Source organism: Parus major, chromosome 12, assembly GCF_001522545.3.
Source record: "Parus major isolate Abel chromosome 12, Parus_major1.1, whole genome shotgun sequence".
Taxonomy (NCBI): Eukaryota; Metazoa; Chordata; class Aves; order Passeriformes; family Paridae; genus Parus; species Parus major.
The window spans coordinates 16353675-16369790 of record NC_031781.1 but is presented as its reverse complement, the minus strand read 5'-3'; the positions used below and the strand labels follow the sequence as shown (position 1 = coordinate 16369790).

General features: G+C 42.0%; 1 protein-coding gene across 15 annotated transcripts in view; it reads left to right on the top strand.

The window, feature by feature from the left end:
- Window positions 1-16116, top strand: part of FOXP1 (forkhead box P1) — a 373214-nt gene that overhangs the window by 337577 nt on the left and 19521 nt on the right. For 12 of the 15 annotated variants that reach the window (XM_033517465.1, XM_015640593.3, XM_019008067.2 and 9 more), the window contains 5 exons: window positions 648-735; window positions 6488-6571; window positions 14989-15190; window positions 15282-15361; window positions 16000-16101. In XM_033517465.1, coding sequence (XP_033373356.1) covers window positions 648-735; window positions 6488-6571; window positions 14989-15190; window positions 15282-15361; window positions 16000-16101 — 556 coding nt within the window. The remainder of the gene's footprint in view (window positions 1-647; window positions 736-6487; window positions 6572-14988; window positions 15191-15281; window positions 15362-15999; window positions 16102-16116) is intronic. The other 3 variants (XM_015640594.3, XM_015640596.3, XM_033517467.1) reach the window with 1 other exon arrangement.

Sequence of the window (16116 nt, the reverse complement as noted above, 5' to 3'; positions counted from 1 at the left end):
GGGGGAAGTTTTTCAGAACACGTACTACAATAAACCTTGAATTCCAGCTGTTCTGGTGTTCTGGATGACTTTCTGTTTCTTTTGGATGAAGAAGATTTGTTTTACAGTAACTGTCCGTATTTTTCTCTCTTTTATTGGTACATATTTTGCACATACTTACACACCAAATTTTATATGGCTTTTTGTTCTTTTCACAATCATGTCTTTTATTTATTTTTAATTATGTAAACATGAGGGTTCTGTGGTATTTAATTATTCACATATTGCATGTGTCCATTTAGGTATATCCAGCATCATATAGTAAAGTAATGTAAAATTATATATGAAATTATTTTACTATAATTTCTTGATCTTGTTTTCATTTGCCTAAAGGAGGAAAAAACTACTGTTCTGCAAAATTTCTTTTATGTATAAATGAGCCTTTTGCTAAAAAATTGTGAATATAATATAATAAAAGATACAGTGAGTGATGGGAAGAAACACAAGCCAAAGCAGGACAGAGGACAAAAATTGAAAAATTATCTTAAAAGTCTCAATATTGAAGAAACCATGCTGGATAACATTCAGATTGCTTATTCATCCTGGTAACTACTTTTTTCCTTTTTGTTTATCCATTTCACTTAATGATTTTCTGTGTATTGTTACAGACATCTCAACAGTGAGCATGCGCTGGATGATAGAAGTACAGCCCAATGTAGAGTACAAATGCAGGTTGTACAGCAGTTAGAGCTACAGGTAAAATAAAATTTATTTTAATATTACCTCAGTATTAATCAAATCCAATTCTCGACAGCAATAAAAAATGAGTTCTGCTTTTCCCCCTGTGATTGAAAACCAGCTTTCAAAACCTTCTTGTAGTAGTTTTAAAAACCATCAAAAGAAACTGCAGCTTCATTTCCTCTTTTCTAAACCGTAACTTGCAAAGAAATAGGAAACTTAACCAGGATTGGAAAGCCATCAGTTTGTGTCTAATGCTTTTATACCCACCTGGGGGGCTGGAGGGGGGGCGAGGGGAATGTGGTCCCCTTCATTTGGGGCTGTTGTTACATGGGGGAAATGGTTGATGTTTATTTCCAAACACTGCATGACCTGGCTTGTTTGGTGGTCTTTCATGTACTAATACTCTCCATGCTGTTATTACTATTATTATTATTATTACTACTATTATTATTACTATTATTTTTTTGCCATTTGTAGCAAATAATTTTTTTTGTAAACTGCCAAAAGGGGGTAAATTGGAATATATTGCTGGTGATGCAAAGGTATGAGCTGTTTGTGTAATTGCCTTTCCAAATGCTTCTGAGTCCTTTCTGTCTCCCTGCACCTTGCTGCTCTGGCTGGGTGGCTGTGACAGTGTGTCTGTGTGTAGGCAAGAGGTTAGCAAAGAAGGGGAAATTAAAACAATGTTGTACATTATATAGTTACCAGCTATTGAAAAACCTATTTTGTATGCAAGACAGCAGTGTAGAGATATATGGAAAGCCTTGGGCTAAGTACAGAAGATAATTACATTTGGAATTTTACTGAGTTAAGTCATTTATAGCTTCAAATAGTTGGAGAGAAAAATCAGCAAAAACACACTTAAACTTCTTGTTGTTACTTTTCAAGATAAGCATTTTTTAAAAAATGCTTTTTATCTTCTTATCTTACAAATTACCCTTTTTCGTTCATAGACATTTCCTAAATTTTACTTTCAGGAACACGCTGGTCATGACACTCTTTCACTATTAGCTGAAGCAGTATAAACTATTTTAATACAAGTTTTATAAAAATCAGACTACCAGTCATAAAGTATCAGAGTCTTGCAGAAAATGTTATGAGAAATGATCTGTTATTTTAACAAGTTTCTTGGGAATTAGGAAAAGAAAAATAAAAATCTACAGTCTTCCTGGTAAACTGAGATATGAGATAATCTTTCACCAAGGTGCAGTAATATTGAGGCTGAAGGTAGATTTAGATTCTTCAGTTATAGCCAGCTTGAAAAGCAGTAATCCTTCTCTCCCACAGTCACTGGGAATGGCTGTGCCTGGAACTACAGGAGGATGCCCTGTGTTAGACTGGACCAGGACAGAGAGATTTGGTTCCCACCTCTCCCTTAGCCCATGCCAGCATTTTTGAAAGGTTTATCAGCAGTGCATTCTGCTAATTGCTCTAAATGACTTACAGCTTCACACCCATTTAGTGCTGGCAATGCCCAGAGTCATTGCAAGGGAGGACAGCATAAGGTCCACAAGACAAGACCATAATTTCAAAGTGGTGTGAGGGCCAGAAAGTTCTGGATTTAACAATCACATGAGGAAGGCAGGATGGATGAACTGGAGGCCTGATTTAGGCAGGAGTGTTGATAACAGTGAGGCCATCTCTGCATTGGCCAACAAGGAAGGACAGGTGAAGGAGGAGAGGGTGGTCCAGCTTCTGAAATTTACCTGTAGCTTCCCTTTTCTCCCTCTCCTTTCATCCTGTAGTAGTCATCTGATAGTTCAGAAGAGCCCCTAATTATGCAGAAGGATTTGCCCTGCAGTCCCTAGCTGGGCTGTGGTGTGTTTTTACACAGAACCATAATACAAGTGTGTGGTGCCCAGCAGTGGGGTGTTCAGTGACGTGGTCTGAGGACCACTGACCTGATCCTCAGGCCATGGAGCAGATTCCAGCAGAGTGATGACAGGCCCTCTGGAGACTGAGTTTTGTGAGTTAGATGGAAAAGGGACCCACAGTCTTTACCCCTGCTCTGCAGCACTGGTGAGCAGCTTTGCCTTACAGTGCAGCTTCAGGGTCTAGCACCAGGGCAAGATCTACATTCCCCAGCATTTAATGCATGTACAGCCCCATCAAAACAAATTCATTTCACCTGAGGCATATACTTCAGGTTTTGAGTATGATGGACCCTAATGCTATCCTTTTGTTGTTGTTGATCCTGCTGTTATTTATTTTATTCATGATAGTTTTATCAGTGTTACAGATAAGTGTAATAGCTTCTAAAGTAATTTTTAATGAAAATTTTGGAAAGAAACAGATAAAATCTGTTTTGTATTTGATTGCAAATGCTCCTTAGCAGAAATCTCAAAAGTTTGGTTTTAGCATTTCCATCACAAACATACTTCAAAAATCACAGGCAAGGTAGAAATCTTCTCACATTTCATTTTGTTTAAACCATCTTGACATGACCATTTGTTGCCATTATAAATAGTGAAAATTGTGCTGCTGAGTAAAACACAAACACAAGAACATACCCCTGTCCTTAGTTGTTAGCTGGAATAGGACATCCATTTTGCAGCAGTACCTTTGAGTGGGAAAACATTTCAGGATAGCAGCAGGGCTTTGATGAGTCTAGAGAAGTGTCTCATAATGGGAGAAAATGAAGGCAGCTGGCCATTTTCAGTGCAGTGAAAACACTGCTAGGGTTTGTTTTCCTGCAGCATCCACTGACACTCTTGAAAAGTGGATTCTAAACCTTTCTAGTGCACAGCCTAACCAGGCACTGAATGGGAGGGCTGTGTTTTGGCTGCCTCTTGCATTGCCTGTGACTTCCTTCTCCTTTGTCCTTGGTCTGTCCAAAATCCCGCTGCTCAAGTGCTCTCCTGTTCTTGTTGAATTCCCATACTGGATTTTCATTTCCCCATTCCTGATTCTTGCCTTTATTTTCTGTCTGGTTTTCCTCCTATACAATTTCTCCATCATCTCTGTTTCTAATGCCTTTCCCGTTGCTTCTTGACTTCTTCCAGTCACTGCCTTGTCTGGAGCCCCTTCTGGTTTGTGCTTTCTGTGCTTCCCTCTTGTGCCTTTCCTACTGGTACAGTTGTAGAATTTAACCTCTCCAGGGCAAGCTGTGTGTCTTTTTTGGTTGAACCTCAGTTAGGCACTCACACTGTACATCCTGAGGTGAAGGAAGTCTTAGAAAATCAGGCTTATCATGGAGAGCTGGATGGCTGTCTGAAAACTCCCTCCATGCAGAGCTTTCCAAAGGATATGGGAAGAAAGAAGGAAGCTTCAGATGGGACTGTGTTGTATTCCTCAGGCCCCATGTACAGAGCAGATTCTTGCCTCCATGTCAGAAATGTCCTTGCCCAACAACATTATCAGTAGATCAAGAACATTTTCCTGCCTGATGAGTATTATTCCCCATTTCTGGACCATCTACACTCCAGTGATTCCCACCAGTGAGGATTTATTCCCACCAGTGGCTGAGCAATCCCCCATAGCTTCTTTTGTTTGACCCCACTGACCAGAGGGGCTACTAGTGACACCTCTAGTTTTATATCACTACTGCTTCCTGACCTAAGGGAAAAACAGTTTAAAGAAATTCTTGAGATTTTTTTACTTCTCTTCAGTGCTTTGAAACCGAGAGACCTCTATTTTTCATAATTTAAACTCCTGCCTAACTGGGTGAGTGTTTGAATTCCTAGACTATGACAAAATGCTAGCGTGTGTCTGCCTGAAATGTCGAGAGGATCTTTAATAACCTCCATCCACCAGATTGGGCGTTAAAAGCATTGCTGAGACGATGAGTGGAAACACTACAAACAAGGACCTCGGTGGGAGGGAGGTGCCCCTCTCCCCTCTCCCTCGCCGCGGGGGCCGGAGGACGCCCGGCAGGGTGTGCCCTGTGCTGCCCGGGTGCCATCCCCTCCTGCCGCCGCGCCGGGGCTGGCAGGAAGCTCTCAGGTGCCTGCCTTTTATTTATTTTGGCTACGAGATGTTGTTCTTCTGCAGTAGCCTGCAGACCAAAATTTAATGCACAGATGACCCCGCCAAGCAGCCCGTGTGCCCGGAGACTGCTAGGAATGAGGGATTGCACAACAGAGCTGAGCGGAGAGCACAGCTATTTCTTGGCTTAATTTGTTTTGTATGAAGCACAGCAGCTGAGGGTGAGCCCTCTCCTTTCTCTGGAGAGGTTCTCAGAGGGAGAAGTTCTGCTGCAGCGTGGCGATAAGAGCCTGTCGCTGCCCTCAGCTCTCCATGAAGTGTCCAGCACAGGTCAGGATGAGATTGCAGGAGATCTGCCATAGGTGTCAGGTTCTCTCTCTTGCCATTGAGGTTTTTGACCAAAAGAAGAAGAGCCATTTGAAAAGTGCAGTGACACAGTTTTTTTTCCTTTATTTCATTCCTGTCTTGGAAACTCCCGTGCCAGGTTTTATCCCATCATGGCACAGTCTCAAACCCCTCGCCTTGCAAAGTGCAGGACGACTTTGGCCATAAGGTTATGAGTGGGGATTTATGATCAAGTCTCCTTTTATATACACTTAGCCCCACTTTACTTCTACAAACAGATGACGGTGATGAGGTGGGCAGGTTGTTAAAAGTTTTGCTGGAACGTGAGCACAGTTCTTCCCTTGGCACAAGGAATCTGGCTTGTCTAAAGCAAAAACTCACCTCTGCAAAAACTGGCTTTTGTAAGAACCAGGTCCTGTTGGAAGCAGCAACCTTTATGTTCAGCATGCAGGTTAACAACACCCCTTTCTCATTAGTATTCTTAATATCTTTCCCCTGTAATTTTTTTTGAAGAGCAGCTGGAAAAAAGTCCAGTTCACACATTGAAAAAAATTCCTTGTTTCCAAAAATAATGAAATTTAGTGTCTTTCCAGTGCACTGAAATGCATTGGGAAGCTGACCAGGCTGTGGATGCATACCAATGATCTCAAGACTCCAGCTATGTGGATCTGAACCATAAAATACAAGAGACATTGAGAGCAGGGGCTTCACCCCAACTCTTGGGCCTCAAGTGGCTGATGAGAAAGGTTGACAACATCAATCCTGTGGCATTGGGTACTCAGGGATGAGTGTTTTGGTGCAGTTACTGCTGCTTCCAGCCTTTCCCACCCCACTGCCCTCAGGCTTATGCCAGAGGGATGCTGGCAGCTCACACAGCAGGTCCTACCCCATGCTCAGGGTGCTCCTGCTCAGGTGCCCAGTCTGGCTTCCCAGGGCGACCCGCCAAGGGTTCTGCCACCTTCTCAAATCAACTCAAGGTGCTTTTGGACCCAAGGCTGCCTGCAGAGCCCTGTGGAGGTGCCTCATGTGGTTTAACCACCCCTGGCTGTGCTTGTTGCATGTGCCACAGTGCCTGTGGTTGACGTAAAGCCACAGCCCGTCTGTGCCACTTGTTCTGTGCTCTCAGAGAAGGAAAATGCATCTTAGAACTGCTGCCTTGCTTTCCTTCTGCTGCGCCTCCCGAGCTGCAGTGGGGCTGGTTAATAAACATGATTCACTGTTGTCTTTTAGCTGTCAAGGCTGGAGTGAAGCTCTTGGTGCCAGCAGGTCTAGCTCTTCTCACTCGAGGGCTAATGCATTTTGCTTTGGGAAATGGTGACACCCAGCACCACGCATTCGCTTTACCTCACGAATAGCCCATATACAATTTCCAAACTACTCAGCAATAAAACTCTTCTGTCTCATGCCTCGGTGCCAGCTGTTTAATTAGGAATAAGCAGAGGCTGGGTTTTATTTGTACGACTAACAGAGGATGGTTTTTTTTCCTCTCCCCTTCCAGCTTGCAAAAGATAAAGAGCGCCTGCAAGCCATGATGACACACCTGCATGTGAAGTCAACTGAACCAAAAGCCACCCCTCAGCCCGTAAGTACTGAACTGTGCTGAAAGCAAAATCCAAACCTCACAACAAGCCTCTCTTTTCTGTTCCCCACTGGAGCCCACACTGTGGAGCCTGGCCCATTTCAGAGCCGGGTGTGGGGAGGAGATGGGAAGTGCAGCCGGGTTTTGTCATCCCCCCTCTCTTCTGGGAGTTTCAAAGTCAGGTTTGGTTCCAAAGCTTATACTTTGGGCCTTTTTCTGGCCTCATGTAAGTCACTTTGCATCAGTCTGACTTGGATGAAATCTTAGGAAGTGTTAGGAAGGAGTTGTAATTGAATTATATTTAGTATATTTATTTTGCTTTCTCTCGGTCTGACAGACATTTACTGTAGAAGTGACTCTTAACTGCACGTAGTGATGATAATCACGCTTACCCGGTATCAGGTTTTATACTGGTGAAACTGAGAAGGGAAACCTCCTCTACCCCAGACTGTTCTTTGAAGAAAGGGGACTAGGGGAAGCAAGTGGCTTTGCAGTCCAAGAAAACTCCTGGTTACCCCCAAACCTAGGAAAATCGCCCATTTCCTTCTCTGACTGCAATGACTCTTCTTCAGCTGTTGTTTTCTCTCAGCCTCTTAATGCTGAAAATGTTCCTGGGAGCTTCCAATGATTATTCAAAATGGAGAGAGTGCTTTGCTTCTTGATTTTAAGATTTGTAAGATTTAAAGGTACACTGGCTTTATTTGATTTTGCTTTGAGTCATTGTGTGAAAATTAATTGAGCGTTGACAATCTATAGTTAGTACCAGCAATTTTAATCAATATGCAATGATGCAGCATAATGACAAAGTATTGGTTTATCTGTTTTGACTGATTTTTTTTCTATAAATAAAGCAAACACACACCCATATATGTGTGATTTATGGTGATAGAAATAAAAAGGAGTCAGACTATTAACCCAGCAAATATGGTAGCCTGCCAAGATGCAGTTGGTAGACAAAATTAATGTCTGAAACAGAACACATTACAGAGATAGAGAACATAAAATCATTAAACACTTCGCGCACTCATTTTTACTAGAAAAGGATTTCTCAGTTTCCGTGTAGTTGGAAATAAATGGCTGCAGAAGTGCATAGGGAGGCTACTAGATAGAAAATTGCAGGCTATTCAGTAACTCTGGAGCAGATGTCAAAGTCAACGGGAAATTTCCTTGCCTTTTTGGAGGGAGTTGAGTGGTAGGTACAAACCCTTCCATTTAAGCTGTTGAGATGCTTAAAATTGCTTGGTCCAGTGGACACCAGCCCTCTAGAGTAGAAACTACTGGCAGTGTCTATAAAAATAGCATTCTTCTAGTTCCTCACATCCACCCCAACCCAAATGCAAATGCTTGAGCACATTGTTGGCGAAGTGTGTAGACCCAACAGAATGGGGAGGAGGTTTGGTTTCTATAGCTCTTACTGGATTAAAAATTAAAACAGCGGAATAATCTGGGAGTCTCAAAGCACTCTGCCTTGAGGCCTTTCATAACAGCAGTGCCCCTCAGGAGGAAGGATTACAAACTAAAGGGAGGAAATCATCAGAAGGCGAGCGGTGTTTGGCAAGGCAGCTCGTGATCGATGCTGGGCCGCCGAGGGCAGGAAGCTCTGGCGGGTCTTGTAGGCTATGGAGATACCAGGCGGTGTCGCCATGAAGATTAGTGTTAACAGCTAATAAACAGGGAAAAGCAGAGGAAAAAAACCCGTGAACGCAGGGGGAAAAGGGCTGTCTTGATTAGTATTAAAAATGTTTTACATTCTGGAAAATTATAGCTTTGTTGGGGACCTCCTACTAAATTTATTTTTAACTGCTCTATTGAAAATTCTGTACCACTAGTCAACATTATCTCTCAGTTGCTCAGCACAGTGTTTCTTTATTAAAAGAAATAGGCATGAATATTTTTGACTGAAAAATTAATAGCTTTTGAATTCATACACAGCAGGTTTTCTTTTGCAAAGAAGTCCAATATCGCTGCACAGCACTTCTATAACCATTTATTTAGAGTCCAAGTCAAACCTTTGACAGCTAGAGCAGTGTTACAAGCCAACATAAAGAACTCCAAGATGTAAACCAACAATAGGCAGTCTGTGTGAGGTTTGCCATTGTCAAATACATAGATTGTTTGGATTAGTTTATGTAAATGTACTGTTGTATTACCCTTTGGAAAAAAAAAGATCACATTTGTGTATGAAAAGTGGTTTCGTTCACAGGCAGCATTATAAATTCCTTATCCTTTAACTTACATGTTAGAAGTAAAAATTGGTGCCTGACAGGCCTATATTGTGTGGCACTCTGTTGTTGGATTGAAACTGCCTTCTTTTCATTTATTGAAATATAGAAAAATTTATTATAGATACCATCTGATAAATCAGAAATTATTAAAATATGTATAGGTGAAGCATTTGAAAATTAATTATAAAATGTAGAAGTATAGTGTTTTGCATAAATTGTGCTTTCCTAGTGAAAAAAATACACAGGCATTGCATAGACTCTGCTAGACCCTCGTCCTTTTAACTCAGTGGGATAGGACTTTGGTAAAAAGATCTGATGACCATTATTGCACTGCAAAGTAGTCTTTACATCCAGTAATTAATTTTTTTTTCTGCCAACGTAACTAATGCAAGGTGTGTGTTAGAACTAATATATTACAGTATTTCGGTGATTTTAAAGGAAAAAGCAGCTGCAAATCCAAACATAGCAGTGAGTTGGGATTTAAAATTACAGCCTTTTCATGACTGAGGAAATGTTTTTATTCTGCTTAAGGATCTTAGTGCTTGTTTTAAGCTATTTTGTTACTGGCAGGTAATAAAGGGTGTATGAGCACGTGTGTTAACCATGTGCCATGTGTAATCCACTCTGACCACTTGGGCCATCTTTGCCTTCTGGGCTTCAGACAGCAGTTGAGCAGGTGGAGTTGCACCAGCTGGACCACAGCCAAGTTCTTGGTGGTTGTGCATCAATTCAGAACTCACCCAGCTCTGGGGAAGGGTTGTATATCTGATCTTGCCATGTCCATCCATCCCATCCCCACCTTTGGATGTCTCTGTGCAGTAATTTGAGCTTGGTGGTGGAGTGGCCTCCTGCATTTCAGCCCACCAAGACATCTGCTCACTAAAGCTCTCTAGTCCTGCTAAAGTCCATGAGATTTAAGCACATTCCTGTGGTGGTGATGGCCCAAATCATTGGCAGGCTACATGGGCAGGGAGGTGCTGTCGGTGCCTGGTGCTGCTCCTCAGGGGCTGCTGGGCAGGCTGGAGGAGACCTGGGGTTCCAGAAACATCCCAGGAACTGGGGCAGTGCTCAGGATTCACCTTTAAAATATAATCTATTAAGCTTTATAATGAAAATGCTCAATGGCAGGAGTTTAAAAGAAAACAGCTATCTCAGAACTCAGCACTCAGAGCAGGCAGCGTTGTTCTGTTCGTGCTGCACGTGTTGCTTTGGTGGGACTGAGGGGCCTGAGTAAAGTGAGAACAAAGCCATGAGACAGAATAAGCTGTGACGCGTTTTGGTAAGGTGAACTTCTTTTCAAGGTAAAAAAACAAAACCACAACACAAAAGCCGGAACAGTGATTTCTCAAGAACTGTCATCCTGGTTTTGCTATTAAGGTACCCCCCCGACACGCTGTTTTCATCGGTGTTAGCCATCAGCATAATAGGTTCAAATGGAAATGTGCTTTCTTCTGGGAGGATTAACTTGTGTCGAAGTTCATAGGAAGGGAAGGAGAAGGAAAAAGCATCAACCAGCAAGTAATTCTTCATACTAGGTGCTATAACCATCTTTTAAAAACAGACAGAAAACTTTTAAAGACCCTTCTGGCACTTTAAATAAGATGCACTGTTAGATATCCCTTCTTTAATGTATTTTTTTTTACCATAACCATAGCAGTTATGATTGTTTTGAAATACTGTTTTTAGCAACTGTAATAACAAAGCATTAAAAAAAAGTCTTTTAACTGTTGAGGTAATGACTGAGCATTTTAGCTGCTGTAACCGTACTTTATAGTTAACGATATGCAGCAATAAAGAGAGATTCTTAAGCACAACAAAAGCTGTTTTTATATACTGGTTTTCATTAAGTCTCACTCCTCAGCTTCAGTTTCCTTAGTATTCCTGCCAATAACAACACCTGCTAAGTGATTGCTGCCTGCTAGGCTCTGCATCCAATACACTGATGTGTCCAGGCTGAAACAGGGAGAGGAAGACATAGCATTGAACAAAGTTTTAGGCCCAGTATTCACTTTCTCTCTCTCACCCTCAGTGTCAAGGAGTTTCTTCTCCCAGGTATTTCAGTCCCAGGAACTCAGCTCAGCCCCAGCTGGGCCCAGAGCAGCAGCACACATTTCAGGGAAGTCACTGGGTATGGCCTCAGTGTGACCCTTAGAAACAAATTTATTTTTCTCCCCCTTTTTTTGAAAGAGTTTCAGTGCTATTTATGCGCAGCTGCTATTATCATGTAAAGTATTTACACAAAAAGAAATGAGATATAGTCCTAGTGGGAGAACCACTAACTGGAAATAATTTTTTTAAATGGGTAATAGCATGGGTTACCTCTGCCTTGTTTATATCTAAAGAAAAAAGCAAATAACTCAGTTTTCACCTTGAATAGGGAAACATGACTGTTTCTTGAAAGAGAAGGTTAATAATAAAGTCCTAAGCAGGATATTGAACGCTGAGACAATTATGGCAGTTATGAATGACCAAGTTAGAACAGTATGAGGAAATATTCTCAAAAACCAAAACTGAATAAAGCAATCAACAAAGTTCAGTGATTAAATTTGCAGAATTTTAGGACTTAGAACTGTTGTGGGATTTGGTGTGTTTTCTTTTGTATTATTTTTTATTATTATTTTTGGGTTTGGTTGTTTTTTAAAGGCTGGAGGAAATCCTTCCTCCCCCCATTCCCAGGACAGATATTACAAAAACATTTTAACTCCTTGGTGCAGGGGTGTACTCTGTGAGTGCCCACATTGTGCACTGCAGCAGTGCAAGAGTTCTTGCTTGTTGAAGTGCTCACTCTGTGGCTCCCTCTCCTCTGCCAGCAGTGATACTCATCCAAAAATTACGGTATGTGGGAAACAGCCTGTGTACAAAATACCAATGCGAACAACTTTTCTAATCATAGTAACTTGTTTTTAAATAGCAAATGCAAACAGGGAGAAACCATGTAGAGTTTCCATCAGGAAAAGAAACCCTCCCAGCCCAGTCCCTCCCTGATCTTTGCCCTGCACAGTCATCCACGGCCGCTTCCACGTTTCTAATTGACACTAATATTAAGATTTAATAGTTTACCATTCAGATTAATAATTCAAGATGGCAACAAAACCAACACCATTCATAATTTGTTATTCTGCTCTAATTCACAACCGATTTTTCAGCCTTGGCGCTATCGATGCAACAAAGGAAGCAGCAGCGAAAGGCTGCGGAGGGAGTGCAGCCCTCTCCTCCTCCCTCACCCTGGCTCGGGTTTGGGGAACCCAGCTGGAAGAGAAGAGTGTCATCAAATAAAACACGGAAAACGGAAAAACTTCGCTAGCAATGGACAAGGTCGTGTTTCATTAACTTGTTGGTTCAGGCTCACAAATGGTCGTCGGAGGTGAAACGCGGCAGACTCGCTGCGTTCCAGCTTTTTGTTCTCTCTTTCCTCACAGACTGCAGTCATGTTTAATTTGGAAACTGGGCTCCTTTGGCAAATTAGCAATTAGAACAATTTTGTGGGAATATGTATATGTGTCATTAGGTTTCCTGCAAATTAATAGCAAGAGCAGAGGTCAGGCAGAAATTTTCCACTTGACTGCAGCTCCTCTGTTGAGATTTGGCACTTTGTTTTGGAACGGCCACAGCTGCTCAAAGCCACAGTCTTCCTTTAGGAACTGTCTTTTAATTAGTTTACCTCATAGCCATTATTACAAATATTACTGCCTCCCCTCCTTGAAATAAAATTACTGTTTCTACAAAATATTCCGGTGACATCTTGCACCACTGCACATTGATGGTGGGGTCACTTGGATGCAGCGTTTAATCATTAGATCACCTCCATAAGCATCTCCTAATTAGAGTCCTTACAATACAATTTTATCTGGTAATTAGCTGAGATTGGCTGCTTCCTCTGTAGCTTATTAGTGGCAGCCCAGCAGTGGGTGTGAATCACAGTGTCATTTGTCAAGCCTGTTAAAGCCCCCCCCCTTTGCTCGTCCTCTTCTGTGTTTATTCCTCCTCGCTACCTATGCTGAAAAGCCTAAAGAAATTTAACTCAATTCAGATTCTTTAAGCAGGGAATGCTGACCTTTGTGGATCCTTTTTCAAGGTTCCCTAGTAGAAACAGATTAAATGTTAAGTTTTTACATGCTGAAAAAGGAAGGGGGTTCTTTTGAAATGGAGTAGTTGGGAGCCGTAATGATGAAGCAGGAGCAGTGATCTTTCCAACGGGAGGGCCTAGCTGCCGAGCCTGCACTGAGAAGGGCACTTAAAATTGATGCAGATTTCCTTGCAGTTATTGGACTGTTAAAATGTCCATTTAGAAACTGAGATAAAATACAGTAGATTTAATTTCATGGTGAGACCTGTCAGTTGCACTGTTATTATCATCACTGGTCCTTTTATCATATGTAATAGCTGGATAGATGGATAACAGGGAGACATTACTATATATATGTCCCTAATCAGTGTCCTTAAATCAGGCCAGTCAACGAGCAGACTGGGTGGCACATGGTGGCCATGCATGGCACCAGGAGGGTTTAAACCTCCAGACTGAAGGTAGTAGTTCATGCTGGGGTAGGTGAAATACCTGCATTTCACCACCTTCCTCCCTTGCTGGGTTCACACTCCCTGGCTTTGCCACTAAGCGTTAAATATTTCCCACTGGAAGGCAAGGAGTCATTTTTAAGCACCTGTAGGGAAAGGTGGGTGTTTGCATGTCTGCTGCTCACCACCTCCTTCCCTTGGAGCAGCATCCAGGCTGTGCCAGGAGTTTGTGGCTGGGGCTTCCCTCAGCTCCTTCTCACTGTCGGGAAGGGCAAGCAATCACAATTTATCTTCTCTCAGCTGAGCCTTGTCTGTGGGCAATGGGCTTTTTGTGTTGGTATCCTCTCTGTAATACTACAGCTCTTTATTTTCCACTACCTTTGTTTGGGATAAATCCTATTATTTTTAAAAAGAAACATTATTTGTGGCTATTAACTCATATGAGGGATGCTAATAGGAGTTTTCTTATCTGGTTACTTTCATACAAGGAAAATTAATACAGTGCCTTATGGATAAACATGAGATTTTGGGGGCATAGCTGCATCATTTGCCTTGCCTTCATCTCAGAAGGTTTAATGTCTAGCAAAAAAGGAATTTTAATCACGAACAAAAGTTACAAAATTACGGCCCTGTTAAATTCAGTAGGAATATTGCTACTGACTTCAGTGGGGTCAGGATTTCACCAATATTATTTGTGAAACAGCCTAAGGGAAAGAAATGTGGAAGCAGTCAAAGAGCCCTTTTCTCAGTCGTCTCCTGTGATGTTGTAGTTAAGGGACCGGATTGTTTGTTTAAAACACTTCAGCAGCAGCGACCTATTGGGATGGAGCATCGTCTTTCAAAGGACGTTGTAGGGCAGAAAGAAAGGGTTGGGGAGGAATGTGGATGCTGGTTATATAAATAGGGTTGTGTATCGAAAACAGTCGGGTTGGAGCTGGGTTTGATACCCAATCCTGGAGGCAGGTGTGTTTTACAGCCTGCTGTGGCACGCTGCCACACCAGTGGGGCCGGGCTTCGTGCAGGTAACACCAATGCCTTCCATCCTAAGAGGGAAAAACAGAGTGGTGCCACTTGTGCTGGGCTGAATGCTCACAGTATTTCATGCACTGTGATTAATTAAATTATTCCAGTGTTAACCTACTCTGGGCTTTGCTTTTAAAATGGATGAAGAGAGAGGGAAAAAAAAGAAAAGCCCAAATGCTAAAGAGAGAGATTGCGTTTCTCGCTAGCATGTCCCTAGGAAAGTCTTGCCTTTTATTTTAAGCCTGATGCCTTCAATGAAATATCCAAGAAGACTGATTAGAAGCCATGCATAATGATAGCATGGAAATCAGAGAGGTGTGGGGTTTAGACTGTGAAACAATGAAACTCGAAGTAAAATATTAAAATGATCATGTACTGTGGAAGAGCTTCTATTAAGGTTTAGATGGAATTCATTATTTGTTCTTTAGGCAGCAGACGATGTTGTTCTGGTTTTTAAACCTATTTGGAAATGTATATATGTAATTACTATATTTATTTCCCTTTGCTGGCTCTTAATGAAGATGTTAGAGCAGCACTTTGTGCTGAAGCTGCAGTGTCTGCTCAGAGCTGAGGGACACTCCAGTATCGAGGGTTTCCTCTGCAGCCCTTAACCATCCAGAAATGGTGATTGTAACAAACCCCTCATCCTTCTCTCCGCAGCTGAATCTGGTATCGAGCGTCACGCTTTCCAAGACGGCGTCCGAGGCGTCTCCGCAGAGTTTACCTCATACTCCCACCACCCCGACTGCGCCCATCACTCCCGTCACGCAGGGACCGTCGGTCATCACTACCACGAGCATGCACAACGTCGGGCCCATCCGGAGGCGGTACTCGGACAAGTACAACGTCCCCATCTCTTCAGGTAAAGGGGTTCCGCTGGCACAGCCCCCGCGCTCGCCCGCGGCCCGGCGGCGTCAGGCTGTGATGATAACAGAACAACTGCTCTTATTTAGCAGATATTGCCCAGAACCAAGAATTTTATAAGAACGCAGAAGTTAGACCGCCATTCACGTATGCATCTTTAATTAGACAGGTAAGCTGAGCCAAACACACGCGTCTGGATTAGGAAAAAAATATATCTCCCTATATGTGCTGGATTAAATAGATTTTCAAACCTTTGGTATGTAAGCATGCTCAAATGCTCAAACCTTTACTATAAGGGTTTTTAGAACTGCAATATATAACATAATTGCTTTTGATTAAGTATTACAATACGATGTGATTATTAGGAAATTCATTTCACACAACAGTGAAAATGAGCCTGTTTAAAGATGGCAAGTCAATTATCACAAGCTACAGTAATCTCTGATCCCTAGAATTAATCTGAGCTCTAAATAATTACTGAGCTTTAATCAGCTAGTGAAATGTTTTGCATTTCTCTTTGATTCTGCTTTATGAATGACTAATAAATTAATATTTCTGTAAGGAAACAGAAATAAAAACTCAAAACAATTAGATAATTCCATTTTGAATTTTGCCATTGAACTGTTAAATACAGCCATTAATCTTAGTTCATATTGTGAAAACCCTCCTTTGGATTTTTTTGCTCCAAATCTCTTCTTTTTCATTCTTCCTTTCTTTCCTTTTTTTTGTATCTGGCAAAGTAAAACTGTGAGCGTGTTTTGTACTGGTGTGCTGGTAACTGATCTTGCAATCGCTTTGCTCCACAAGGCCATCCTGGAATCTCCTGAAAAACAGCTAACACTAAACGAAATCTACAACTGGTTCACGCGAATGTTCGCCTACTTCCGACGCAACGCGGCGACGTGGAAGGTAAGGCTGAGCCCA